General features: G+C 42.4%; 1 protein-coding gene across 1 annotated transcript in view; it reads right to left on the reverse strand.

The window, feature by feature from the left end:
* Window positions 1-27,917, reverse strand: part of gpm6ab (glycoprotein M6Ab) — a 66,858-nt gene that overhangs the window by 19,762 nt on the left and 19,179 nt on the right. Inside the window, exons 3-5 of the mRNA XM_070896715.1 lie at window positions 16,968-17,121; window positions 16,048-16,124; window positions 13,782-13,847 (exon numbers count right to left, since the gene is read on the reverse strand). Of these exons, the coding sequence (XP_070752816.1) occupies window positions 13,782-13,847; window positions 16,048-16,124; window positions 16,968-17,121 (297 nt within the window). The remainder of the gene's footprint in view (window positions 1-13,781; window positions 13,848-16,047; window positions 16,125-16,967; window positions 17,122-27,917) is intronic.

Genomic DNA, 27,917 nt, shown 5'->3' on the forward strand with positions numbered 1-27,917 from the left:
TTTATTGCAAGGGGAATAGAGTATAAAAGCAGAGAAGTCCTGCTACAACTGTCCAGGGTGTTGGTGAGGCCACACCTAGAGTACTGCGTGCAGTTTTGGTCTCCGTATTTAAGGAAGGATTTACTTGCAATGGAAGCTGTTCAGAGAAGGTTCACTCGGTTGATTCCAGAGATGAGGGGGTTGACTTATGAAGATAGGTTGAGTAGGTTCGTCTTATACTCATTGGATTTCTGAAGAATGAGAGGTGATCTTATTGAAACATATAAGATAATGAGGGGGCTCGACAAGGTGGATGCAGAGAGGATATTTCCACTCAGGGAAAACGAACACTAGGGGTCATAGTTTCAGATTAAGGGGCCGCCCATTTAAAACTGAGATGAGGAGGAATTTCTTCTCTCAGAGGGTTGTAAATCTGAGAAGTCTCTGCCCCAGAGAGCTGTGGAGGCTGGGTCATTGAATATATTTAAGGCAGAGATAGACAGATTTTTGAACGATAAGGGAATAAAGGGTTGTGGGGAGTGGGCAGGAAAATGGAGCATGATCAGATCAGCCATGATCTTATTGAATGGCGGAGCAGGTTCGAGGGGTCAAATGGCCTACTCCTGCTCCTATTTCTTATGTTCTTATATTCTACGCTCTGCTGCATTGGAAAGATTAAACAAGCTATAGAAGGCTAAAGATATTTTGGTAAAAATGAAGGTAGGAATTGGTGAAACGATGGCTATCCCCACATTATTATACGGATCCGAGTGCTGCAACATGATAAAAGTTAACAGCAGAGATACTAACAGCAGAGATAAGTTGGTTGGGAGTACCTTCACCACACGGACTGCAGTGGTTCAAAAAGGCGGCTCACCACCAGCATCTCAAGGACAATTAGGGATGGGTAACAAATGCTGGCATTGCCAGCGACGCCCACATCTCATGAATGAAAAAATATTGGGAGTATCCAGAATACAAAGAATCAAGAGTAATATTATAAAGAACATAGCGTCTTTCACGACCTCAGACAAGGAAGTAGTTTTGGAGAGTAGCCACTGTTGTAATGTAGGGAACACGGCAGCCAATTTGCCCACAGCAAGACCTTGAGTTTTAAATCTATCCATCACCAATACTGCTTACTTTCACTACTTTAGGATGTCGCAAAGTGATTTAGAAGCTTTGAAATACTTAACATTGACAGTAATGTCGGAAATGCAACAGCCAATTTGCTCACAGCAAGGTCCCACCAACAGCAATGTGATTTTGACCAAATAATCTGTTTCAGTGACATTGGTTGAGGGATAAATATTGGCCAGGACACTGGGGATAACTCTACTAAAATAGTGCCAGGGGAGCTACTTCATCCACCTGAGAGGTCAGCCTAGATTCTATACTCAGCCTAGAACCAACAACCTTCTGACTCGGAGGCAAGAGTGCTGCCCACTGAGCCAAGGTGGACATGGCTTCGGCAAGAAATAGTGCTTATGCGGAACATATGAAATTGGAGCAGGAGTAGGCCACCTGGCCCCTCGAGCCTGCTCTGCCTTCAATAAGATCATGGCTGATCCGGTCTTGGCCTCAATTCCACTTTCCTGCCTGTTCCCCATTACCCTTGACTCCCTTATTATTCAAGAATCTGTCTATCTCAGCCTTGAATATATTCAATGACTCCACGACCACAGCTATATGGGCAGAGAATTCCAAAGATTCACCACCCTCCGTCTTATTCTGAAACTATGCCCCCTAGTTCTAGATTCCCTCATGAGGGGAAACATCTCTCAACCCTGTCAAGTCTCTTCGGAACCTTACATGTTACAATAAGATCACCTCTCATTCTTCTAAACTCCAATGAGTACAGGCCTAACCTGCTCAACCTTTTCTCATAAGACAACCCCTTCATCTCAGGAATTAACCTCAAGAACCTTCCCTGAACTGCCTCCAATGCAAGAAGGTCCAAGAACAACTACTGCGATGTTTTGGGCACTTTTCAAGAACGGAAACAACTTGAACACCTTTCACGGCCCTGCACACAGAGGTAGGTGGAACGGGAAGCTGATGAAGACCAAGGAAGCACTGGGCAGACAATGTCAAGAGAGACACAGAAAGGGTGACTGGTGACTGAAATGGCCAGGCCCATTCAGGGCCAATAATAATGGAGCGAATTCCATCAGGCCAATCATCGCTGCTAATCTGGTCATATTAGCAGTAATGCTGATAATTACTTCACACACATCGTAGCACTCACGCCCTGTGCTGCTTATAGCCTAGCAAGATATTTTCAGCCTGATGACATCAACTATTCTGCAAGTGCTCCCAGAAGCTTACAGCAGATTGCGGAGCCTCGCAGCTTTAAGTGGAATAAAACTCACCGAAGCATACCTGGGACTTGCAGTGGCAGTGTTGGCACATTCAGCACTTGGTCCTTACTCTTTAGTTGCCCTTTATTAGAGTGGCTGTTTAGATCGGTCAGGCAACTAGGTCGAGACAAAGATGCCTTTAATCTGGTGATTTTGAGAGTATTTGGAGGTGTTGGCCGTTTACAGCTTTGTGCAGTAGTTTGTACAGACCAATAACCTTTGTTATGGCGGATTTGTATGTCAAAGCCAAAAGGCAAGTGGCCTGTTTTTATGTGAGAACAGATGGATAACAAGGTCAGATAAAGCCCAGCTCTTATTCAGATGTATAAATTAAAGGCAAAGAGCCAGAAGCACTGTTTACAGCACCCCATCATCCAACATGGCTGTGGATATTTTTTATGGCAGCAATAAATGTCATCCGTTAATTTATAAGGTAGATTCTTCTCTCAGCCTCTGTTAAAGTGACAGTCCTGTGCTTTTATCTCAGCGAGTAGCATGGGATGATGCATTTTTTTTTAGTGTTTCATCACTGAGAATTTGATTCAATAGTAATAAAACATTGCAACAACAGCTTGCATTTAAATAGCGTCTTTAATGTAGTAAAGCATCCCAAGGTGCCTCACAGTAAAAGGAATTGACACTGAGCCACGGAAGGAGATATTAGGATAGGTGACCAAAAACTAGGGGGCATAGTATCAGAATAAGGGGCCGCCCATTTAAAACTGAGATGAGGAGAAATTTCTTCTCTCAGAGGGTTGTAAATCTATGGAATTCTCTGCCCCAGAGAGCTAAGGAGGCTGGGTCATTGAATATATTTAAGGCGAAGAGAGACAGATTTTTGGGCAAAAAGGGAGTAAAGGGTTATGGGGAGCGGGCGGGGAAGTGGAGCTGAATCCATGATCAGATCAGCCATGATCTTATTAAATGATGGAGCAGGCTGGAGGGGCTAAATGGCCTACTCCTGCTTTTATTTCTTATGTTCTTACGTTCTTATATTTAAGATGGAGACAGACAGATTTTTGAGCGATAAGGGAATAAAGGGTTATGGGGAGTGAGCAGGGAAGTGGAGCTGAGTCCATGATCAGATCAGCCATGATCTTATTAAATGGCGGAGCAGGCTCGAGGGACCAGGTGGCCTACTCCTGCTCCTATTTCTAAAGAAAATGTAAACATAAAAATACATGTACAATAAGTTAAGGTTATGTTTAGCCCCTTTAAAACATTTAAATATATTTTTCAAAAAATTGAATTTTTGTTTTAAATATTTAATTAAATGGCATTTTAATTAATTTTAAATAGGTAATTAAAATATATATATATTTGATGTGTAGGTGTATTTTTAGGGGCATTCCTATTCATGCTGATGGGGTTTCATTACATATGGACATACTACTTTAAAGGCGCTATATAAATACAAGTTGTTGTGGTTATCGTCATTGGGCATTTCATGAACATGATTAGGCTTTCTTGACAACAAGAGCTTTCTCCATGCGGCAACTTCCCAACCTCAGCCTTGAAGTGATGGGCGGCACAGGGTAAGGGAGTCAAACTATTTCCAGCGTAAGAAAAGAAACTCGAATCACAAAATGGCGAGTGACTTGGCTGCGTGCGCACTTGGTGAAAAACATCCAGTGCCACAGCGACTTGGATCAGGGCCAGGGACAGCCTGCACGCATGGTATGAAGTATGATGCACAATCTAACCCCATTGTGAAAGTGCCATCTATCTGTGCAGCAAGCATCTGGCAAGGGACAAGATTACTTTGTGGATACATTTCTAGACAAATAGCTCCAGCCATGCGTGCGCCTCGCTGATTATAACCCACAAATCTTCGCTGCCAGAAAACTTGCAGCACTATGAGACTGAAGATATTAAAAAAAATAAACATCTTCTGTTCAACTGTTGTTAAAAATGAACACAACCGTGCTGTAGTTGACAGCGTTGAATCTGGCAGAATCTCCTGGTTGTCTCATGTAATTATTATTTTTGCCCTTTTTTTTATACATTCATGGGATGTGGGCATTGCTGGTAAGGCCAGTATTTATTGTCCATCCCTAACTGCCCTTGAGAAGATGGTGGTGAGCCGCCTTCTTGAACTGCTGCAATCCGTGTGGTGAAGGTACTCCCACAGTGCTGTTAGGGAGGGAGTTCCAGGATTTTGACCCAGTGACAATGAAGGAATGGCGATATATTTCCAAGTCAAAATGGTGTGTAACTTGGAGAAGAACTTTCAGGTTGTAATATATTTGCTTTAGAATTCATAGCAACACATTGCAACTAAGAACTAGTTGGTTTATTAGCTATTGCACTATACATTACCAGTTCACAATCAACTGCCTCATCGTGGATCCCCCAAACCCAACTGGCGGGAGTTTTATTGAGTCTTGTGAACATTACGTGACTGGCTATGCCACTCCCAACTCAACAGCTCACAAAACTGTGAGCAGACTCACAGGTGCATACATTACACAGGTATTTCCATATGCCTGCTGCCTTGTCCTTCCAGGTGAAGAAGCCTTGGCGAGTTGCTGCAGTGCATCTTATAGATGGTACAAACTGCAGCCACGGTGCGCGGTGGTGAATGTTTAAGTTGGTGTATGGAGTTCCAATCAAGTGGGCTGGTTTGTCTTGGATGGCTTGGGTTGAGCTTCTTGAGTGCTGTTAGAGCTGCACTCATCCAGGCAAGTGGAGAGTATTCCATCACACTCCTGAATTGTGCCTTGTAGATGGTGGAAAGGCTTTGTGGAATCAGGAGGTAAGACACTCACTGCAGAATTTAGGCAGGAGCTAATGAAGTAATTCAAACCAGCAATTCTCGCACCACATGACTGGAGAGTCAGAGAATCATAGAAAAGAAGGCCTCTCAGTTCATTGTGTCTGAGCCAGTTCTTTGCAAGAGCTATCCAATTAAATCTCCTCAGTATGCCCTCCAAAGCCTTGACATCCTTGACAGGATATTTAGCAATTTTCTGTGAAGGTTTAGTTTTATTTACAGGGAGTTATTTTTCTTAATACTCATTCGTGGTATGTGGATGTCGCTGGAAAGGCTGGCATTTATTGCCCATCCCTAATTGGCCTTGGACAACTGAGTGGCTTGCTAGGCCACTTCAGAGGGCAATTCAGAGTCAATCACCTCGATGTGGAACTGGAATCAAACATAGGCTAGATCAGGTAAGGACAGCAGCTTCCCTTCCCCAAAGGACATTAATGAATATATTAGGTTTTTAACTACAATCCGACAGCTTCATTGTCACTTTTACTGATTCCAGCTTTTTAAATTACTTCTAGTTTTTTAATCAAATTATCAAACTGGCAAAGTGGGATTTGAACTCACAGTCTTTGGATTAGTGCTCCAGGCCTACTGGATTACTAGTCCAGATAACAGCACTTACCTCTGCTCCCTGTCTGGCTCAAAGTGCAGAGGTCGCAGTGTAATGCCTGTAAGCTTGTAATGTTGTAGCTCCACACTGTGGATGTGGATCTATTGTGTTACTGCAACTAAAGTGGAATAAATGAATCCGCTGACCAGAAGCTTCCGGAACTTCTGAGATGCTTACTGCCATTATAGAAAGCTGTGTGTGCTGTGCTCTGTGAATATATCACATTTGGCGATGAGATGGGATTTTTCGGATGATATAAAGCTGAAATTTTGTTGGTGAAGGATTCAGCCAGCCAACAGAGAGACTTTGGAAGCTTCTCTGTCTTTGGAAGTAGCTACAAAATCCGAAGTAAAAAAAAACGAGCACACTAGTTTTAAACTGCAACATCAAAATGGCGGCACCCATAGCAGGAATGGGTCAGTTAGGTGAATATAAACGCAACTGTGAAAGGTTTAAGGCATATGTGGATCGGCTAGAAATGTATTTCACTGCAAATAAAATAATCAAAGTCCTAAATGATGGAGACCGTAATCATACAGTGTTGGAACAGAAAAGGGCAATTTTCTTATCTGCAGCGGCCCTGGAATTGTATGAAACGCTGATAAATCTGCTTGTGCCTGACGAGCCAAAGGACACAACACTTAAAGAGATTTTAATGAAGCTGGAGCAGCACTACAACGCCAAACCATTAGAAATTGCTGAAAGTTATCATTTCAGTATACGAAATGAAAAGACTGATGAAGATATCAGTGAGTACATTGTAACATTAAAAAAGTTATCTACTCACTGTAAGTTCGGTAACTTTCAAAACCGAGCATAACAGGATCATTTTGTTTGTGGGGTGAAAAATGATGCGATCAGAAGAAAGTTATTGACGACGGATGACTTGACTTTTGAGATTGCTTGTCAGACAGTGAGGTCGATGGGCATGGCCGATCAATATTTCTGAGAATTTCATAATAATTACAGTCATCAGTCAACCGAGGTGAATCGCCTACAGATTCAAAGTAAAGGGTGGTGGGGGCCCAAAGTCTCAGAAACTGAAAGTTCTAACAGAGCACCAAAGTCATGCTATAGGTGCCTGGGACAACACATTGCTCAAATTGTTCATATGTGAAGGAAGAGTGTTTCTTCTGCAGAAAGACTGGGCATCTTGCGAAGGCCTACCGACTGAAGGGTAAACCAGCTTTCAAAGCTATAAGTCCAGTTTTCAAAGCTATGAGTAGAAATCCCCAGCGACTACATAGCATGGACGAACAACAACACGTCATCAGAAGCACGAGGTTAACGGACGACAATTCGAAAAGTATCAAAATCCACATAGATGTTGCGGGATTCAAGATACAAATGGAAATCGACATGGGTGCATCTGTGAGTGCAGTACCGGAGTCGCTATACCTCGACAAATTGCGTGATTTCCCATTGAAGAAATCCAAGATGGAGCTGCGAGGCTACTTGGGAGAGAAAATTCCTGTGGTTGGTCATATCATCGTACTGGTGAAATACAAGGTTTAATTTCAGAACTTGCCTCTAATAGTAGTGAAAGGAGACAAGCCTGCCTTACTAGGAAGAAATTGGTTGAGATCACTGAAACTGAGATTTTTTGTGTTGAAGCGAGATTTGCATCAACGGATGATGTTATCAAGAGTTATCCGAAGGTGTTCTGTGAAACGGGCAGTCCGATCCAAGGCTTCAAGGCAAGTGTCAGGGTACAGAAGGATGCTAGATCGGTTTACTGCAAGTCATGTTCCGTACCATATGCACTCAAGGAAAAAGTTGAGCAAGAACTCAAAAGACTAGAGATGAGAACATTATTTCTGAGCTAGATCAATGTAATTGGTCTACACCCATTATTGTTGTACCTAAATCCGATTGTGTGGTGATTTTAAAGTAACTGTAAACCAGGTTCTAGAGGATAATGTCCCCAATACATTGCCAAATATAGAAGATTTGTTCACAACACTGACAGGTGGTCAGATCTTCTCAAAGCTGGATCTTACGAATGCCTACTTACAGCTTGAACTAGATGAGGAGTCCAAGTCATGCTTGACTATAAATACTCATCTTGGCCTATATCAATTTAATAGGCTACCGTTTGGAGTGTCTTCCACCTCTGCCATATTCCAGATGAACCAGATTTTGCAAGGTATTGAAGGGGTAGTATGTTATTTGGATGACATACTAATTTCAGCACTAAATAGGCAAATTCATAATAACATATTGAATGAAGTCCTCAAACAGTTAGAGAAGCACAAAGTACGAGTGTCTGCTCGTAAGTGTGAGTTATTTAAAAACTCAGTGGAGTACTTAGGGTACAGAGTAGACAAAGATGGTTTACATCCAACTATGGGAAAACTGGATGCAATTAGAAATGCACCCACTCTCAGGAATGTCACTTAAATTTTTCATTCTTGGGTCTTTTGAACTATTATGGGAAGTTCCTACCTAATTTGGCTACAGTATTACATCCACTGAATGAACTATTGAAAAAACAGATCCATTGGAAGTGGTCAAAAGAATGCGATACAGCATTCAAGGAGTGCAAAAGCAAATTGGTAGAGAGCACCATGTTAGTTCACTATGACATATCTAAGGAGATTAAGCTAGCATGTGATGCCTCTCCATATGGAGTTGGGCAGTAATCTCTCATGTATTACGTAGTGGAGAGGAGAGACCAATTGCTTTTGCTTCACGCAATCTCAGTGCCGGTGTGAGTAATTATGTGCAAATTGAAAGGGAAGCTTTGGCATTAATTTTTGGGGTCAAGAAGTTCCACAAATACCTGCATGGTCATAAGTTTACCATCGTTATGGATCATAAGCCCCTAACAGCAATCCTTCATCCAAAGTCCCCAGTTCCAACATTAGCTGCAGCCCGAATGCAGAGATGGGCTTTGATTTTGTCAGCATATTCATATGATATTGAATACAGATGATCAGCTGATCACAGTAATGCTGATGCAATGTCTAGATTGCCTTCCCCATCACAAGTCACACCTGATAGGGAAGAAATGTTCTATTTTTCATACATTGATGAATGACCAGTCACAGCTGAAGAGATTGGTAGAACAACCAAGCATGACCCAGTGATGTCAAAGTATATGATTATATTGCAAATGGATGGCCAAACCAGGTAACAGACAAAGATATTCATCCATTCTTCATTCGTAGGAATGACTTATCAGTCGATAAAGATTGTATCATGTGGGGTGCAAGAGTGGTTATACCAAATAAATTCAGATCCAAATTATTAGCAGACCTCCATGGCCAGCACCTGGGAATGTGCTTGACCAAGAGTTTTGCACGTAGTTATTTATGATGACCGGATAAAGATATAGAGTACATCGTAAGTCAGTGTACGACATGTCAAAAGAGAAGTACGCAACCACCATCAGTACCATTACAGCCACGGAAATGGCCTCCCAGGGTGTGGCAAAGGCTACATATTGATTTTGCTGAGCTCGAAGGAGAACAATTGTTCATTGTAATTGATAGCCATTCGAAGTGGGTCGAGGTGTTCTCAATGTGGAAAATAACAAGTAAAACATTAGACATTTTCCGAAGTTTATTTTCTTCATTTGGCCTTCCAGAAGAAATTGTTTTGGATAATGGACCACAATTCCATTCAGAAAAATTTGCACAGTTCATGAACAAAAATGGTATGAAACATACCAAGGTGCCGCTGTACCATCCTGCTTCAAATGGTGCAACAGAGCGCATTGTATAAATTGTAAAATGTGCCCTCATAAAACAAATGTTGGATCCAAATCCAAAGAAGTGACAGTTGTCATTGGATCACAAATTGGCTAATTTTCTGATTATGTATTGTAATACTCCTCATGCAACTACTGGTACAACACCACCAAAGTTGTTTCTCAAACAACAGCCACAAAACAGATTCTTGTTGTTAAAACCAAATTTGGCACAGTCCGTAGAAGAGGCACAATTAAGACAGAAAGAGAATCATGATAGAGGTAGAGTAAAAGAGAGAAGTGTGGAATTAACATTAGAAGGTGAGAGTGAAGAACCATCACCATAAATGGGTAAAGTGGTGAAGGTATGTGGTCCTCGCACATATTTGGTCAAGATGTTTGATAATAGAGAGGTTAGGTTTGTTCATATTGATCATATTTTACCTACAGACATGGAAGGTGGGAATGATTCAATTATTTCTGACTCATCAGATAGTTTTGATACACCAGTATCAGATCCTACATCTAATGTACTGGAAACAAATCCAAGAGAAAATCAGAATTTAATCTGAGTCCAAGTCAGGAAAACAAACAGTCTGAAGCTAGAGTGAGTTCAAATGAAAATCAAGGAAATCCCTTGGAGGAAAACATTCCCCAGGATCAGTCTCGAATGAGTTTAAGTTCAACACCATGTTTGGAAGGTTCTGTTCGAGAGTGAAGGTATCTTCTTCAAAACAGAAAACAAATGGTTGAGTTAAATTTGTAGATATGGCAAAATAAGTCTATATCCTTTGTTATGTATAAACATGCAAGTTATGTATGATGTTTGTTATAATAACTTCTTCATTCAGGAGGGAGAAGTGTAATGTCTGTAAGCTGTAATGTTGCAGCTCTACACTGTGGATGTGGACCTATTGTGTTACTGCATCTAAAGGTGAATAAATGAGTTAGCTGACGAGAAGCTTCCGGAACTTCTGAGATGCTGTCTGCCATTTTGGAAGGTGTGTGTGCTGTGCTCTGTGAATATATCACATGCAGGGATACACAAACGGTACGAGAATGCCAGTGGAAATCGGAGCTTACTGTCACAGATGTGACGATGCAGTGACACCTCAAACACTTCAGAAGTCTTGTTCTATGACTCGAAAAATATGGCGGTAATTTTGAAAGACTCCAGTTGCAGCACAGAGCCTCAGGAGATAGGCGTTCGGGTCGGAGAATCAGGATCATGGGTTTGAATATTAAAACACAGTACATCTTGTTTTTTTAAGATCGATGTATTTCAAATAGAATTCATCATGGGGAGACCTCATGAAATGACAAATTTGTACAGTGCATGTTTGCAAGATTATCGTGGATTTTCCCTCAGAGATTTATGGGCCTCAGGCAGACCCATCGGGTTGAAACTCATCTCTGTGCTATTTAGAGGTTAGTAACTCTCTTAAAATCATGTACAATGGAACTTAGCATGATCTGGCTCTGCTAAAACATTTTAATATATATATTTTAATTCAAAGAAATCGTGACGTAGATGTTTTTTTTTAAATCCTCCAACATCTGTTTGCTTTACGTAATATGTTTTGAGTTAATAACTATACATTTTTATAAGTGCTTTTTTTTGTGCTGGTTTTTCCAGCCTCCCACTATATTGACACTTAAAATTCCAAAATCAAGATCCATGTTCAGACTCACATGTGCTGTACAAACAGCAAAAGGTCATTGACCTGTCAAGTTCGCCCTGCTTTACTCTCTCGGCAAAGGCTGCTGGGGGCTTCCGGCATTGACTGTTGTTATTCCACAAGTCAGAGAGGGCTAGGGCGTGAAAAATGACTGAGCAGTGGTGCAGCGCCGATAAGTCATTTACTTGTAGCCTCCGCGACTGCTTTATTTCCCCATAAACCACTTCTCCTGACGGATGCCCTTTATATACTGAATCATGGGGCAGGCCAGTATAATATACTTGTGATGCTATGATGGGGGAAGGGAGAGTTACTATGCAAGGTGAGTTACCAGCCAGCCTTGCTCAAGGAGATACGCACTGGTGGCCATGACACAACGGCCTGGAGTTTTCTCCGTGGGCGAAACCCGGAGGTTGCACCCGAAATTGGACCCATTTTGCTGATGTCAAGTTGCACCCAAGTGCCCTCCAAACCCATTAGAATATGCCCGAACTTAAAATGGGCATAAATGAACATAAACCATCAGGGCCCAAGGAAGCTCCAAACACACACCAGTATCTTTCTTGATTGAGGCTTAAAATTTGAAGTTCCAACTCATTTCCCCATCATTCAAGCACTTCAGGCACAGTGGGGTCAAGTCTCCGCTTTGGCTGCAATCAGTGATCGGGGCACAAATTGTGGCCCAAATTGCGGCAGTTTTGAGAAGTGTTTTTTCCCCCAGGTTCCCGCCGAAACTCATTTGGATATCATCGAATCCAAAATCTGCCCTGAACCAGCACAATCAGGCAGCGTTTTAAAACGTCATTTTTGATATATTTAAAACATGGAACAATATTATTAATATAGCTGAAAATGGACCTATCACAAAAAAATAAGCATTTTAATCAGAGTGCCTAGTCCACTAGCTGTGAGTAACCCAATTTCAAATCATTGAAAATGACTTTAAAAAACTGTACAGAGCCATGTGCTAATTAGATTGGTGCACAGTAGTCAGTTGCTTCGTAAATTCAAAAAAAATTCAAAAGCTTTTAAAACGTGGCTATGAGTGTCCTCACGCCCAAAAGAACCAACTTAATATTTGGAGCCGCCTCGAAGATCCCACAAATGAATGTGCAATTAGTGGAAACTCCCAATGGTGATGAATTCATTCTGAGGACGTGAACAGTTTGGGGCCGTGCCCTGTCCTGTGCGCTTCCAGCGAAGGCGTCCCGAAGAAGCTGCCAGAGCGATATTTCCCCGGGTGAGCAGATGGGCGGTTAAAATGGAATTTATTTGCAATTAATTTGTAAATCTTAGGTGTTCAACACTGTTGCTAATTTCCCCTGCATTTTCTTTCAGTTTTCGGCTGGTCCAGCTGACCTCCCGTTTAGGGGTTAGATTTCCGAGCTCCAGAACTTCAGCAGCACTCCCGCAATAGTGCCCCGAAAATCAGGGATAATGCCCTAAGAGGAGTGTGAGTGCTTCTCTCAGCGTTCCACTCCACTCTTGGGGTGCTAAAAAACCAAAATCCCAATTGGAGGTGGAAAATATCGCCTGACGCTAAAGTTAGCGACCAGGCGGTATTACCGCCTCAAACTGGGCTATAACGAATTTTTAACCCTTTCTTTTTTGCTGCGGCTGAAAATCTGATGGCAATGTTGAGCGACCTCCCCCAACAAACGCAATCGGATGAAATCCGACACTCGGAGGCGTGGTCGGTTATGTGGGCGGAGCTTCGCTCGGGTGGAGAGTTTGATGGAGGGAGGTAAGAGAATTTGGAGACTTGGGCATATTCTAGTTACGCAGGTAACTCACTTATGTCCAAGATTCCTCGGTCTTTCAAACCACGTAATTGGTTTGCGCCCAGATTACGCGTTTATTTGGCACAAATTGCAAAGCAAACTTCGGGACCTATGCAGCTTCCAAACAGAGCAATACCATTTTCCCCAGAAATGGTTGCGCTCAAGTAAAACATAATTACTGCACAGGTAGTACCGTGGCTTTGAGTCATGCTCGTATTAACCTAACAATTGAACAAAGCTACAAATGCAACTGCTGAGCTTGTCTTCTGTGATAGAGAATCAATCATCGCATAATTGAACTCAATCAGCTTATCCTGCAATCGAAAAGCCATCTGATATTGTGAAAGAACCCATCATTTTCACTGCAGTCGAAAATGCAAGTACACCTCCAGTTACTGGAGATTTACATTTGTCTCCGCAAGAAACTAAATACAGTTATTGAGCAATCTCCTATTGATTTGGCTTCACTGGCACTTGAAGTTTTTACAGGATAACATGGCATGAACATCTTCAGTGCATATATCAATATACATAAGAACATAAGAAGTATGTTCTTATGTATATTGATATGTGCAGGGGTAGGCCATACGGCCCCTCGAGCCTGCTCTGCCATTCAATAAGATCATGGCTGATCCAATCATGGACTCATGCTCCCCATAACCCCTTATTCCCTTATTGGTTAAGAAACTGTCTATTTCTGTCTTAAATAGTGACTCAGCCTCCACAGCTCTCTGAGGCAGCAAATTCCACAGACTCACGCCCTCTGAGAGAAGAAATTCCTCCTCATCTCAGTTTTAAATAGGCGGCCCCTTATTCTAAGATTATGCCCCCTAGTTCTAGTCTCCCCTATCAGCAGAGACACCCTCTCTGCATTGTCTTAAGTCATACAATGGGCTCTGTTTTGTACTCACCATCGCAATGACTGCCGCACCAGCTCCAGCCAGGGCCACGATGAACAAGTGGAAAGTCATGTTCAGCTAGGAGGCAGAAGAGCAAAACAGATAAGTGTCACATGCTGTGAGTAGTCAGGAAATCGAAAATTCCATGCATGAAAACATAACATTGAAACTCAGCTCTGAGATAATTGCAGCTCACTGATCAAACAGCTCTATTTGATTCATTGACGGAGTCAGTGAAGGAGCGAGCGGGAGGGATTTTATATATACACACTCTTAATCTAATAGGCTACTACAATCGCTATGGGGAATTTCAACTCCAATGTATCCATATGGCCCCTTACTTATTTTTAATTAACAGACACATATATTTGGACACTGGGAATCACTGGAAATCAAGAGATATGCGGATAGGGCGTGAAAGTGAAGTTGAGATGGAAGATCAGCCACGATCCTCTAACGTGAATGGCTCGAGCGGCCATATAACCTACTCCTGCTCCTATTTCTTGTGTTCTTGTAGAATCCCAGCAGAACCGGGTTTTATCCCAAATTGCAGTTCTGTGGCTTTCCACCATCTCCAGCCCCAGGAGGTTTGAGTCCAAAGTTTCCTCATGGACAAAGACAGTGGTAGAGGGTGGATTGTAATTGCAGTTACAAGAACATGCAGAACATAGGAATTAGGAGTAGGAGTAGGCCATTTGGCCCCTTGAACATGCTCCGCCATTCAATTAGATCATGGCTGATCTTCTACCTCAACTCCACTTTCCCGCCCGAGCCCCATATCCCTTGATTCCCCTAGTGTCCAAATTATACAATTGACATAGCAAATTTGAGTAGAAAACAGAAAAGCGTGATCAAAAATCATAAGGAAATGAGGTTTGTAGACAGGTATATGTCCCACGAAGGATTTTGATGTGGAATGACTCATGACAACGAACCGGAAGCTACCGGAAGCTGCGCAAATTTAAAAAATAATGTTCACAATGGCTCATATAGCTCTGCAGTCAAGATTCCCCCAACCACCCTAGCTCAGCAGAAAACCATTTTTAAGCGCTCCGTAATTAGCATCATCGCTCTCCCACACTAATCTGTACTTTCCTGGGACCTTAAACCTCTTTCCCTCCCTCAGTCTTCCCTTCCTCCGACAACCTACAGGTGTTTAAAAGCCCAGCTTGCTGTTACCTCACCATCACCTAGTCTTCTCGTTCCTTCTCACGATCATTTGCTCTTCACCCCGCATTGCCAATTTAAAATCAATTAACCTATTTTATCACTTGTCAGGTCTGTCAACACGGGAGCTGATGGGAGAAATGTCTGATCAGAAACACTGAGACGGATCACAATCCCGTTTCAAACAAGTGGCTCTTACCTGAATAAATTCTACAATTTACACAATTATTAAATTAAACTACAAATGAACAAGATTTTTTTTTTAATCTGCTTCTTTATTCCTCATTTTGGGAAGTCCGACGACAACAAACAATAAAAAACACTGGAACTGCGTTTGGTTCATGGCAACAGTGGCTTCCAGGTGTATATATTTCAGCCTGAAAGGGCGGACAGTATGGGGGTATATGGACAGTAAGGAGCAGCGTGGCAGCCTAGCCCAGCAGGCTGAGTGGCCCCCGGCTTGCAAGCACCATTGGAGCAGGCCAGGGAGCGGAAGGAGCAGTGAGGCGGCATACCACTCCAGGGAGCAGCACGTGTTGGAGCAGGAGAACAACGGCAGTGAAAAGGGACATCACCAAGGTCCAGGTTGGTGATTAGAGCGTGGGCAGGTACATCAGGAGCGGCGAGATCGGGGCGAAGGAACGGCGAGAGACTGTAGAGGGACGTGATCGGGGCCCAGGAGAGGCGTGAGTTCGGGGCCCAGATAAGGCGAGGGCCCAGGGGCAGCACGGGCCAGCCCACACTGCGATATGTGTGCGCACTAGTTCCGTGCAGCAGAGCAGGTCTCCAGTCGTCTTGGTTAATCCTTGCCACTGGACCAAGACCTGGCTCTGTCAAGCCCATGTGATGGCTGGGCTGCAACGGCCACCACACATTAAAAAAATCCAAGCACAGGCATCTTCCACCCCTTCAAGATTTCGTTCAGATCTGGAATTTTAGGTCCATCATTGATACACCTGTGAACTTTTTGACGTGGAAGCAAGTCATCCTCGATTCGAGGGACTGCCTATGATGATGATGATGATATATAGATAGGCAAGGTCCCACAATGTACATCTACTCAGTATTCAGCGCTTGTTACCAAGGACAGTAAACTCTCCAATGGACTTACATCGTTGGATTGGCACAGCTTGCTGAAGTTCTCGTTCAAGGTGCAGACGGTCTTCTGCTCATGAATAGGCACAATACCTGAAACAGAAACGTCCGCTAATCAATCATCATTAGCAATCCGCAACCTCGGCACTGCTCCAAGTGCACTTCATTCAGCGGGGCACTAATTGCTACCCCTGCTTCATACTGTTCTGGTACGCCTCCTGCCGACCAATCATCGAGCAGCATCAACAGGAGTCTAGCAACAAGTCACCTGATTGCATGAACATAAGGGACATTAAGAAAGAAAACAGGAAAGAAGGCAAGAGAAAAAGAAACAAGGAATTAAAGAAGAAAAGAAGGTAAGAAGGAAGGAACGAAGGAAAGAAAGAAGGATAGAAAGAAAAGAAGACGTGCATTTATATAGCACCTTTCATGACCTCAAGACATTGCAAACGCTTTACTTTTGAAGTGTAGTCACTGTTTTAATGTAGGAAATGCAGCATTTCTGATTTCAACCTGAAACATTAACTCTTGTTTCTCTCGCCACAGATGCTGCCTGATTTGCTGAGTATTTCCAGCATTTTCTGTTTTTGTGCTTTAGTGATGTTGGTTGAGGGATAAATATTGGACAGGACACGAGGAAAACTCCCCTGCTCTTCTTTGAAATAGTGCCATGAGAGGGGAGTCGAGACCACGGTTTAATGACTCTTCTGAAAGACGGCAGCTCTGTCAGTGCAGCGCTCCCTCAGCACTGCACTGGGAGTGTCAGCCTGGATTTTGTGTTCAAGTCTCTGGAGTGGGACTTCCTCCTGACTCAAATGAGACTGCTACAAATTGAGCCTCAGGAAGGGAGGAGGAGAGAAATGATGAACATTCAAATCCAAGTGTAAACATTCTCACATATTTTTATTCCATCGCTCAGTTCGAGCTGATACATACCAAACTGACGGAGATCAAAGCAGAGATCGGTGGACTCCATGATGGTGACGTTCTGGCAGAGCGTCCAGATGTTGAAGTACATGAAGACAGGCAGCGAGGTGAAGGCTGTCACTCCCAACCACGCCAGCATGAAGATATAGGTCAGCATGATGAACTGAAAAAGTTAAAGATTGCGGATGAGAAATAATGTGACCTCATCTTACTTCTAAAAGTGTGTGGCTGTCTTTGCATAGCCCAACGGTGGAAGGCGAAATAGATGGAGCTTGGTCTTTTTTTCATCAAGCAATTCCTGTTGGACCTCACAAGGAGTCTGGACAATTAAGCTGTGATTGTTCTGTAGAAGTTGACTATTATTACACTGCTGCTTTGCTTTCATATCAATCATATAGATCATTTCAATTATATCGTGTCATATTGTATCATATCAATCATTTGTATCATAACATATCGTAATGTGTCATGCCAGATTAGATCACTCATATCGTATCATATTGTATCGTATAGTATTTTGTCAGATCAATCATATTAGCGGAATCATGTCGTATCATTGTAGCGTGTGATATCAGATCAGATTAATCATATCGTACCTATCACTCATATCATATCATATTGGCCCTGAAATCGCAGCCTCCCCAGGTCCGTACAGAGTGTGTGTTGAAAAACAGCTTTCCCGATATGTCGAGCCCTATCCTCCGTATCCCCATAGCCAGGATATTCGGAAGGGCAAGGTTGCGGTATTTCTTGCCCAGCAAATGTCCTGAAAACTCTTGCGCCTGAAAAGCAGGCACATAGTTTAAAAATATAAAGAAACAGATAACAATAAAATTTAAAAAGCACCTTTTAATGTTAAAAACCCTGCCCACTAAGATAAGTTTATTTTAAACCATGATTAAAAGACTTTTTAAAAAATCGGGAAAATATATATTTTTTCTAAGACACTTATTAACTTTAATTTAAATTAATCTTAAATATGTGATGTGTTTTTCTATTTCTTATTTGTGTTTGTGTGTTTGGGGGGGGTGTTATTTCTCAATCATAATAATGGGAACTCCTTACAGAGTTCCCATTATTATGAATGAGAAAATACTGTACCTGGATTGGCTGCCCAGTGCCATGTGACTCCAGCTCCAGCATATGTCCGTCCTGACGTGCACGCGCTCCGATCCGCGGGAAGAGGAGGCCTCGGGACAGGGATCGCTGGTGAGCGCAGCAGGAAAAGTTAGGTCCGCAACCTTTTTACCATTTTCTGTCAAGCACCCGCGGGAAGCAGAGGATCAGGATTTCAGGACCAATATTTCGTATAGTATCTTCAATCATATTGTATCATATCAATCATGTCGTATCACAATGTATCATATCAATTTATGTTGACTATTCTTACACAGTTGCTTTGCCTTCCTCAATTTGGTGCAAGCATGGCACACAAATTTGCATATATTCATGGCATTCGGGTTTTCAATGCTATAATTTAAAAAAAATTAAAAGTCGGGACAGCATATTTTTAATGACTTGCCCTTATTCAATTTTTCTTGAATTGGTTATTCTTTCATTTGCAAACAGCCAGCAGGTTGGCACACTGGTGATGTGATTTGGGACCCGTGCCTGTAATTTTCCGTGGGCAGTGTGGGAAGGGAGGAAGAACAGAAGAGGACACGTTTGTGCACCTCCAAAATGTCAGCGAGATCATAGCAGAGATTGAAGACTTGGGGGCAAATGACCTATCCATTGCCTCAGTCACAGAATTAACTATAGACATTTGCAACACAGAGGGAGGACATTCAGCCCATCTTGTCTGAGCTGCTGCTAGCTCTTCTACTGTACCTACCTACACATATCTAATTAGCCTACCCTTTCTTCCCGCTATTCATTTACAATCTTTTTCTTCTAATATTTACCGAATTCCCTTTTAAATGAATGCAGTCCTTTTACCTTAACTCGCCCAGTAGGTAGCTGGGCCGATCAGATCAGTTGGCCGTTTGACTTCAATGCAATGGACGATCGAACTCATCGCTTCTGCCTCCCACCAAGTGGGTTAGATTGTCATAGCCATTGACAGACAGATCTGTCCCCTTTGTCCTATCGCCCTGTCCTTTCCCCACACACGTTAATTTTTAAAATATTTATCCACTTCCCTTTTAAAATCTGTTATGGATTCTGCTTCCATCACTATTTCTGGTGGAACATATCATGTCCCAACAACCCTCTGCAGAAAAAGACATTCTCCTAATCTCCCCGCTCTGCTCTTTTGGTGATGCCTTTAAATTTATGTCCTCCAGTTACCGTCTCACCCATTGACCTCATCAAAACCGCTAACATTTTGGAGGAAAGCTCAGGAGTCTTAAATAAAAAGATAAATATTTTGAAGACCAGGATCTCTAACCCGACACCAAGCTTTATGGTCAGAGCAGTAGTGATACCCGCCGTCCTATGTTCTTCAGAGACATGGACTATGTACAGTAGGCACCTCAAAACACTGGTGAAGTAGCACCAACTGTCCCCGCAAAATCCTGCACATTCACTGGTTTATAGGCGCACCGTGTCTGCGTTCTCTCTTACGCCGACATCCCCATCTTCGAGGCATTGACCTCGCTCGATCAGCTCCGGTGGGCGGGCCGCATTGTCCGCATGCCCGATACTAGACTCCCGAAACAAGCATCCTACTCTGAGCTTCGTCATGGCAAGCGAGCCCCAGAAGGGCAGAGAAAATGCTTCAAGGGCACCCTCAAAGTCTCCATGAAAAAATGTAATATTCCCACCGACTCTTGGGAATCCCTGGCCCAAGACCGCTCAAAGTGGAGATGAAGCATCCGAGAAGGCGCCAAACACCCAGAGTCTCTTCGCCGAGAGCAAGCGGAAGCCAAGTACAAACAGCGGAAGGAGCGCATGATAAACCAAGCTCCCCACCCACCCGTCCCTCCAACCACCATCTGCCCCACCTGTGACAGAGACTGCAGGTCCGCATTGCTCTCATTACCTTAGAACTCATTTTAGTGTGGACGCAAGTCATCCTTGACTCTGGGTGATGGCCTAAGAAGAAGGATTTCACATAATTTTTAAAAAATTGAATTGTACTGAAGTATTTTTTGCAGGATAGATCTGTTTCCTTAAATAATATTACTGCCCAATTTAAACATTTAAATTACTATCGTAACATTAGTTCTGTTACATCATATAAATGTTCAGACCGCTTACATAAAAATTTTACAGCACAGAGACAGGCCATTCAGCCCAGCTGGTCTGTGCCAGAGTTCATGCTCCATATGAGCCTCCTCTCACACGTCTTCACCTCACCCTATCAGCACATCCTTCTATTCCTGTCTCCCTCATGTACTTACCTAATTTCCCCTTAACGATATCTATGCTATTCATCTCAACTACTCTTAAGTTCCACATTCTAACCACTCCCTGGGTAAAAAGGTTTCTACGGGATGTCACTGAATTTGATTAGTTGTCCTCAGAAGGTTTATCCAATGCAGAATCCAATCTGTAGAAGCAATACTCAAGGAAGTATAATGGTCTCCAGTGTTACTCCACATCATTTGGACAGGTTACCTTGCAGAAAGTAATTATTGTTTCAATAACATTCTCATTGGACTATTTTATATTAATGACGCCATATTTTGGATTCCATACCACCCTCTGGGTGAAAACATTTCTCTCTCTCTCTCTCTCTCTCTCTCTCTCTCTCTAGTGACAGAAGGTTGTGGGCTCAAGTCTGAGCATAAAAATATCTAGGCTGACATTCCGGTGCAGTGCTGAGGGAGTGCTGCACTGTCGGAGGTGCCATCTTCCAAATGATCTGGTCACTATCACATTGCTGTTTGTGGGATCTCGCTGTGCGCAAATTGGCTGCTGCGTTTCCTACTATTATCAGTGACTACATTCCAAAAGTACCTCATTGGCTGTAACGTGCTTTGAGATGTCTGGTGGTCATGAAAGGCGCTATAGAAATCCAAGTCTTTCATTCTTTCAAATCCCCTCTAAAGTTTCTACCAATTATTTTAAATCTATACCACCTGGTTTTGACTTCTCTGCTAAGGGAAATAGTTACATCCTATCCACTCTATCTAGGTCCCTCATAATTTTATATACCTCAATAAGGTCTCACCTCAGCCTCCTCTGTTCCAAGAAAAACAGGTACAGCCTATCCAATCTTTCCTCATAGCTAATATTCTTAATTCCTAGCAACATCCTTGTAAATTTCCTCTGTACCCTCTCCAGTGAAATCACGTCTTTCCTGTAATCTGGTGACCAGAACTGCACGCAGTACTCCAGCTGTGGCCTAACTAGTGTTTTATACAGCACAAGCATAACCCCACTGCTCTTTTATTCTATGCCTCGGCCAAGAAAGGCAAGCATTCAGTATGCCTTCTTAACCACATTATCTACCTAGACTGCTACCTTCAGGAATCTGTGAACATGCACTCCAAGGTCCCTTTGTTCTCAGTGTCCTACCATTTAATGTGTATTCTGTTGCCTTGTTAGCCCTCCCCAAATGCATTACCTCACACTTCTCCAGATAGAATTCCACTATCCACTGTTCTGCCAACCTGACCAGTTCATTGATATCTTCTTGCAGACTACAGTTTTCTTCTTCATTATCAACCATAAAAAGCAAGGGACCTAGTACTGAGCCCTGCAGAACACTACTGGAAACATCCTTCCAGTCACAAATCAACCATTATCCTTTGTTTCCTGCCTCTGAGCCAATTTTGGATCCATCTTGCCACTTTGCCTTAATCCCTTTCATGACCAGTCTGTCATGTGGGACCTTATCAAAAGTCTTGCTAATATCCCTATACACTACGTCAAATGCACTACCCTCATTGACCCTCCGTGTTACCTCCTCAAAAAATTCAATCGAGTTTGTCAGACATGACCTTCCCTTGACAAATCCATGCCGATTGACCTTGATTAATCTGTGTCTTTCTAAATGAAGATTTATCCTGTCCCTCAGAATTTTTTCCAATAATTTTCCCACTGAGATTAGGCTGACTGGCCTGCAATTACTCAGCCTATTCCTTTCTCCTTTTTTAAATAAAGTTGCCACGTTTGCAGTCCTCCAGTCCTCTGGCACCACACCTATAGACAGGGAGGATTAGAAAATGATGGTCAGAGCCTCTGCCATTTCCTCTTTTGCTTCTCTTAACAGCCTGCGATACATTTCGTCCGGGCCTGGGGATTTATCCACTTTCAAAGCTGTTAAACCCCTTAATACTTCCTCCCTCACTATGCTTATTTTATCTAATATTTCACACTCCTCATCCTTGATTGCCCCTCTCTTTTGTGAAAACAGACACAAAGTATTCATTAAGAACCATATCCACATCTTCTGCCTCCACACAGATAAACTTTATGGTCTCTAATAGGCCCTACTCTTTCTTTAGTTATCCTTTTGCTCTTAATATATTTATAAAACATCTTTGCAGTTTCCTTGATTTTACTTGCCAAAATGTTTTCATGCTCTCTCTTTGCTTTCCTAATTTCCTTTTTAATTTCACCCCTGCACTTTCTATACTCCTCTAGAATTTCTGCAGTATTTAGTCCTTGGTATTTGTCATGACATCCAGGGGGCTCTAGAATTGTTGGCCTCACCTTTTTTTCCGAAGGGAACATACTTGCTCTGAACCCTCCGGATCTCCTCCTTGAATGCCTCCCACTGCTCTGGCACCGATTTACCTTCGAGTAGCTTTTTCCAGTCTAAATCAACTCTCAGCTTATCAAAATTGGCTTTTCTCCAATTGAGAACTTTTATTCTTGGTCTATCTTTGTTCTTTTCCATAATTACCCTAAATCTAACTGAATTATGATCACGAACACCAAAATGCTCTCCCACTGATAGCCCTTCCACTTGCCCAGCTTCATTCCCTAAAACTAAATCCAGAACCATCTTTTCCCTTGTTGGGCTTGCTATATATTGGCTAAAAAAGTTCTCCTGAATGCATTTTAGGAATTCCACACCCTCTATACCTTTCACACTAATTTTACCCCAGTTAATATTAGGGTAGTTGATATCCCCTACTATTACTGCTCCATAGTTTTTGCACTTCTCAGAAACTTGACTACATATTTGTTCTTTTATCTCCCTCTGACTGTTTGGGGGGTCTCTAGTACAATCCCAGCAGTGTAATCGCCCCTTTTTTGTTCTTCAATTCGAATCAAAAGGCCTTATTTGGTGATCCTTCCAACATATCATCCCTCCTCACATCTATAATTGTTTCTTTAATCAATGCTGTGACCCACCCCCCCTCCCCTTATTTTTTTAACCCCTCTCTATCCTGTCTGAAAACCCTGTAACCAGGAATGTTGAGCTGCCATACCTGCCCTTCTTTCAGCCATGTCTCAGTAATAGCTATAATATCATACTCCCAAGTGTCTATCTGTGCTCTCAGCTCATCTGCTTTACTCTATACACTCTTTGCATTTAGCATTGCCAAACTTCCTTGTTGACTATTTTCTAGCCCTTGTTTCCTCTGTCTTCCAAATTCACTTTCTACTTTTTTGCTTTCTAATTCCAGCTATGCTTCTCCCGACTGAATCTATTCTCAGGTTCCCATCCCCTTGCCAAGTTAGTTTTCTAGAGGGAAGAGCCCCAGCCTGTTCAGTCGTTCCTGATAATTCTAACCTCTCCGGTCTCTGACATTGCGTGTAACAGACAGCGCATAAATCATCTGACAAGAGGTTTATTGTGAACATTAGTTTCAAAAGTCAAAGATGCAGAATCATCATAAAAACAGTTGTATGAAAATCCAGCTCTCGACTGATGAAGAAGAAGCAGATTTCTGCTCTATCAGTGGCTATCTTATTCTTTCATTTTTAACATAAATAAATCATGCATCATGTGAGACATATTTTCATCACTGCTCAGGAGGATAATCTGGCAGAACAGATCGTCCCATCGTTATTTAACCCACCGCCCTATTTTCATTTCATTGATATCAAGGCATTGAAATCCAGACAGGTTCTACAACAGGAAGTCGATGTGCTCCACCAGGTTACCATCCCATGACGCCAAGGTGAGAATATACTCGACTGAATCAGAAATGCCGGCAGTTCTGGCCTCTATTTTGTAGAAATGATATTGAAGAAAGTGCGTGAAAGATTTACAAGGATGTTACCGGAATTGAGAGGATGTAACTAGCCAGGAAAGGTTGAACAGGCTGGGGCCCTTTTCTGCGGAAAAGAGTAGACTAAGAAAATAACTGATAGAGACCTTTAAAATTATAAAGGGGTTCGACAGGAGGGGGGTGTGGAGAAACTGTTTAGGAACATAGGAACAGGAATAAGCCATTCAGCCCCTCGAGCCTGTTCCACCATTCAATTGTGGCTGATCTGTATCTTGACTCCATCTACCCGCCTTGTTTCCGTATCGCTTAATACCCTCGCCTACCAAAAAACTATCAATCTCAGTTTTTACATTTGCAATTGACCCCCAGCCTCACCGATGTTTTGGGGGAGAGAATTCCAGATAGCCATTACCCTTTGTGTAAAGAAGTGTATCCTGACTGACATCAGCTCTGAATGGTCTGGCTCTAATTAAAAGGGTCTGTCCTCTTGATCTATATTCTCCCGCCAGAGGCAGTAGTTTCTCTCTATCTACCCTATCAACTCCTTTCATTCTCTTAATCACCTCAATTAGTTTTCCCCTTAATCTTCTATACTCAAGGAGAAACAAGCAACCGTCTAGTCTATGCAACCGGTGCTCATAATTTAAGACACTTTACAGCCTTCCGTACTCAATATTGAGTTCAACAATTTCAGAACATAAACACTGCACCCATTTTTCCGGACATCATCTGATAGTAATATTTTGCTATTGCCATTTCCAGCTCCTCGAGCCCCACCTTTTACTTGTCCCATTACCATCTCCTTTTGTCTTGCACCATCATCCTTTTTGTCATTTAATCTCTCCTGCCTTCCACCCTATCACAGACCTTTCCTTTTGTTCTTTCCTCCCTCGCCCCTTTTCCTGCCTCTGTACTCGCTTAAAACCTGTTACATCTCTTACCTTTTCGAGTTCTGATGAAAGGTCATCAACCTGAAACGTTAACTCTGTTTCTCTCTCCACAGGTGCTGCCTGACCTGCTGAGTATTTCCAGCATTTTCTCTTTTTAGTTCAGATTTCCAATCTCAGTATTTTGCTTTTATCTCATAAGGTAACCCTTTTAGCCCTTGTATCATTCTGGCCAATATATCCTGAGGTGCACTGCCTAAACACGATACTCTAAATGGAGTCTAACCAGAGCTTTATACAACTGTACGATAACTTCCACCCCTCTCTAGTGCAGCCCCCTTGCGACAAAGGTCAACATTTCATTATCATAGAATCATATAGAATGGTTACAGCACAGAAAGAGACCATTCAACCTGTCGAGCCCATGTCGGCTCCCTCAGCCTTTCAAATTATTTTTTTATTTGACCACTAACTTTTAGTATTTGTACCCGTAAATCTCTCTGCTCCTCCACAGTTCCTAGCTTCTCATCATTTAGAAAATATCCTGATCTATCTTTTTTATGACCTCACACTTCCCCACATTGAACCCCATCAGCCACAGTTTTGCTCGCTCAATTTCTCAATCTCCCTTTGCAACATTCTGCTCCCATCTACACTATTTACTGTGCCACCTAACCTGGTGTCATCAAACCTGGATATACAACTCCCTATTCCTTCATCCAAGTCATTTATAAATATGGTGAATAGCTGAAGCCCCGGTACAGATCCCTGAGGGACATCACAAGTCACATTCCATTATCCCTACTCTCTGTCACCTACTTCCTAACCAATTCCCCACTCCTGTCAATAGGTTGCCTCCAGTTCCACGCACTCTCATTTTTATTAGCAGTCTCTTATATTTTCACTTGTGAGTGAATCCAAAATAGGGGACATAAATATAATATAGCCACTAACAGATCAAATAAAGAATTTATGAGGAATTTCTTTACACATGGTTGAAGCAGAGATGCATTTAAGGCAGGATTGGTCTCCGTATTTAAGGAAGGATATACTTGCATTGGAGGCTGTTCAGAGAAGATTCACTAGGTTGATTCCAGAGATAAGGGGGTTGCCTTATGAGGGTAGGTTGAGTAGGTTGAGCTTATACTCATTGGAGTTCAGAAGAATGAGAGGTGATCTTATTGAAACTCATAAGATAATGAGGGGGCTCAACAAGGTGGATGCAGAGAGGATATTTCGACTCATAGGTGAAACTAAAACTAAGAGGCATAGTTTCAGAATAAGAGGATGCCCATTTAAAATTGAGATGAGGAGAAATTTCTTCTCTCAGAGGGTTGTAACTCTATGGAATTCTCTGCCCCAGAGAGCTGTGGAGGCTGGGTCATTGAAGGCGGAGAAAGACAGATTTTTGAGCAATAAGGGAATAAAGGGTTATGGGGAGTGGACAGTAAAGTGGAGTTGAGTCCTTGATCAGATCAGCCATGATCTTATTGAATGGCAGAGCAGGCTCGAGGAGCCAAATGGCCTACTCCTGCTCCTATTTCTTATGTTCTTATGTTCACACATGACGAGGAAAGAAATATGGAGATTTGGGGACGGGGTAGGAAAAGGTAATTACAGTGGGAAGAAGCTTGTGTGGATTAGAGACCAGTTGGGCTGACAGGCCTGTTTCTGTGCTGTAGTTTCTATGTGCCAATGCTGGTGCCAGCTGTTTAACTGGAGAAGTCGACCCTTTTCCTATTTTCCTGCTGTTACTTTGAGAGCGCATTGGGAAAAATACCATCATCATTTGACTTTCTGAGATTTTAATCCCATACCGTGACTTTGTTCTCCCTGCACATGGGACAGACCTTAAATGGGAATTGACTAGTGCTGTACTGAGGCAATCATTGATTTGACACCATGATTTCTACGTGACAAGTTCCCTGTATTAACCGTGCCATCAGACAGGTGCAGAATGTGTCAGGGAGGACCAACTAATCAAAGGATCATCAGATTTGTTGAGTATATTCAAAGCTGAGGGAGATAGATAGACTTTTGGACTCTAGGGGAATCAAGGGATATGGGGATCGGGAGGGAATGTGGAGTTGAGGTCGAAGATCAGCCATGACCTTATTGTATGGTCTACTCCTGCTCCTAATTCTTATGTTCTTATGTTCCTTAGAAACTGCTGTTGCTAGTTTCCTAATTTTTTTTTAATTTCAAAATATACTTTATTCATAAAAAAATCTGTACAGTACATTCAAAGGCATTTCAATACTTTTAGCTGCGGTCAGCAATCCCATACACTATTATTTGGGTGCTGACAGCAGTTCCGTTCGTTACATTTCCTTGTTTTCCAGTTCAAGTGCAATTCGGTCCAATGCGAGATACCTTGTAGTACATGCAAACAAATTACAATTCATGTGTCACTAGTTTCCTAATGGTCAGCATCACATGGTCATATTGGGCAATGTCACAGTGGCAGGTCACAATCTCATTTGAAATGCTGTGCATAGACTCACAACAAGGGAGAGATTTTTATTAATTTCTGTAGCAAAAAAGGAGAAATTGGAAATCTCACTGTTCAAAATAATATTTTAAATGTCATAACCCTTAAGATTCAGATACCCTTTCTCAATTTTGACACAATATTAAACAGTTACAGCACAATGAATAAAATCCAATCACAGAAATCCAATTTTCACTAGACCATGCCCGTGAGGAAAAGAGAGGAAATATGATCTGTGGAGAGTAACTTCATTTGATGAACAAAGCGAACTAATCTATTTATCATCTTCATTTGTTATTATCTGCGTATCAGGAACAACCCCCTAAAGGACTACCTTTGTAGGGGTTTAGGAAAGAGGGGATTTCGATTAGGGTTTGTGGTGTGGGCTAACACAAACCTGTCAAACAACATTTACTTGCCACTGACCAGTTGGAGGCAACAACAACCCTGATTTTATGGGGAGGGGGTGGGGTGGGGTTAAAATTGGGACACGGCGAAAAGGCAG

Source organism: Pristiophorus japonicus, chromosome 1 (assembly GCF_044704955.1).
Source record: "Pristiophorus japonicus isolate sPriJap1 chromosome 1, sPriJap1.hap1, whole genome shotgun sequence".
Classification (NCBI taxonomy): Eukaryota; Metazoa; Chordata; class Chondrichthyes; family Pristiophoridae; genus Pristiophorus; species Pristiophorus japonicus.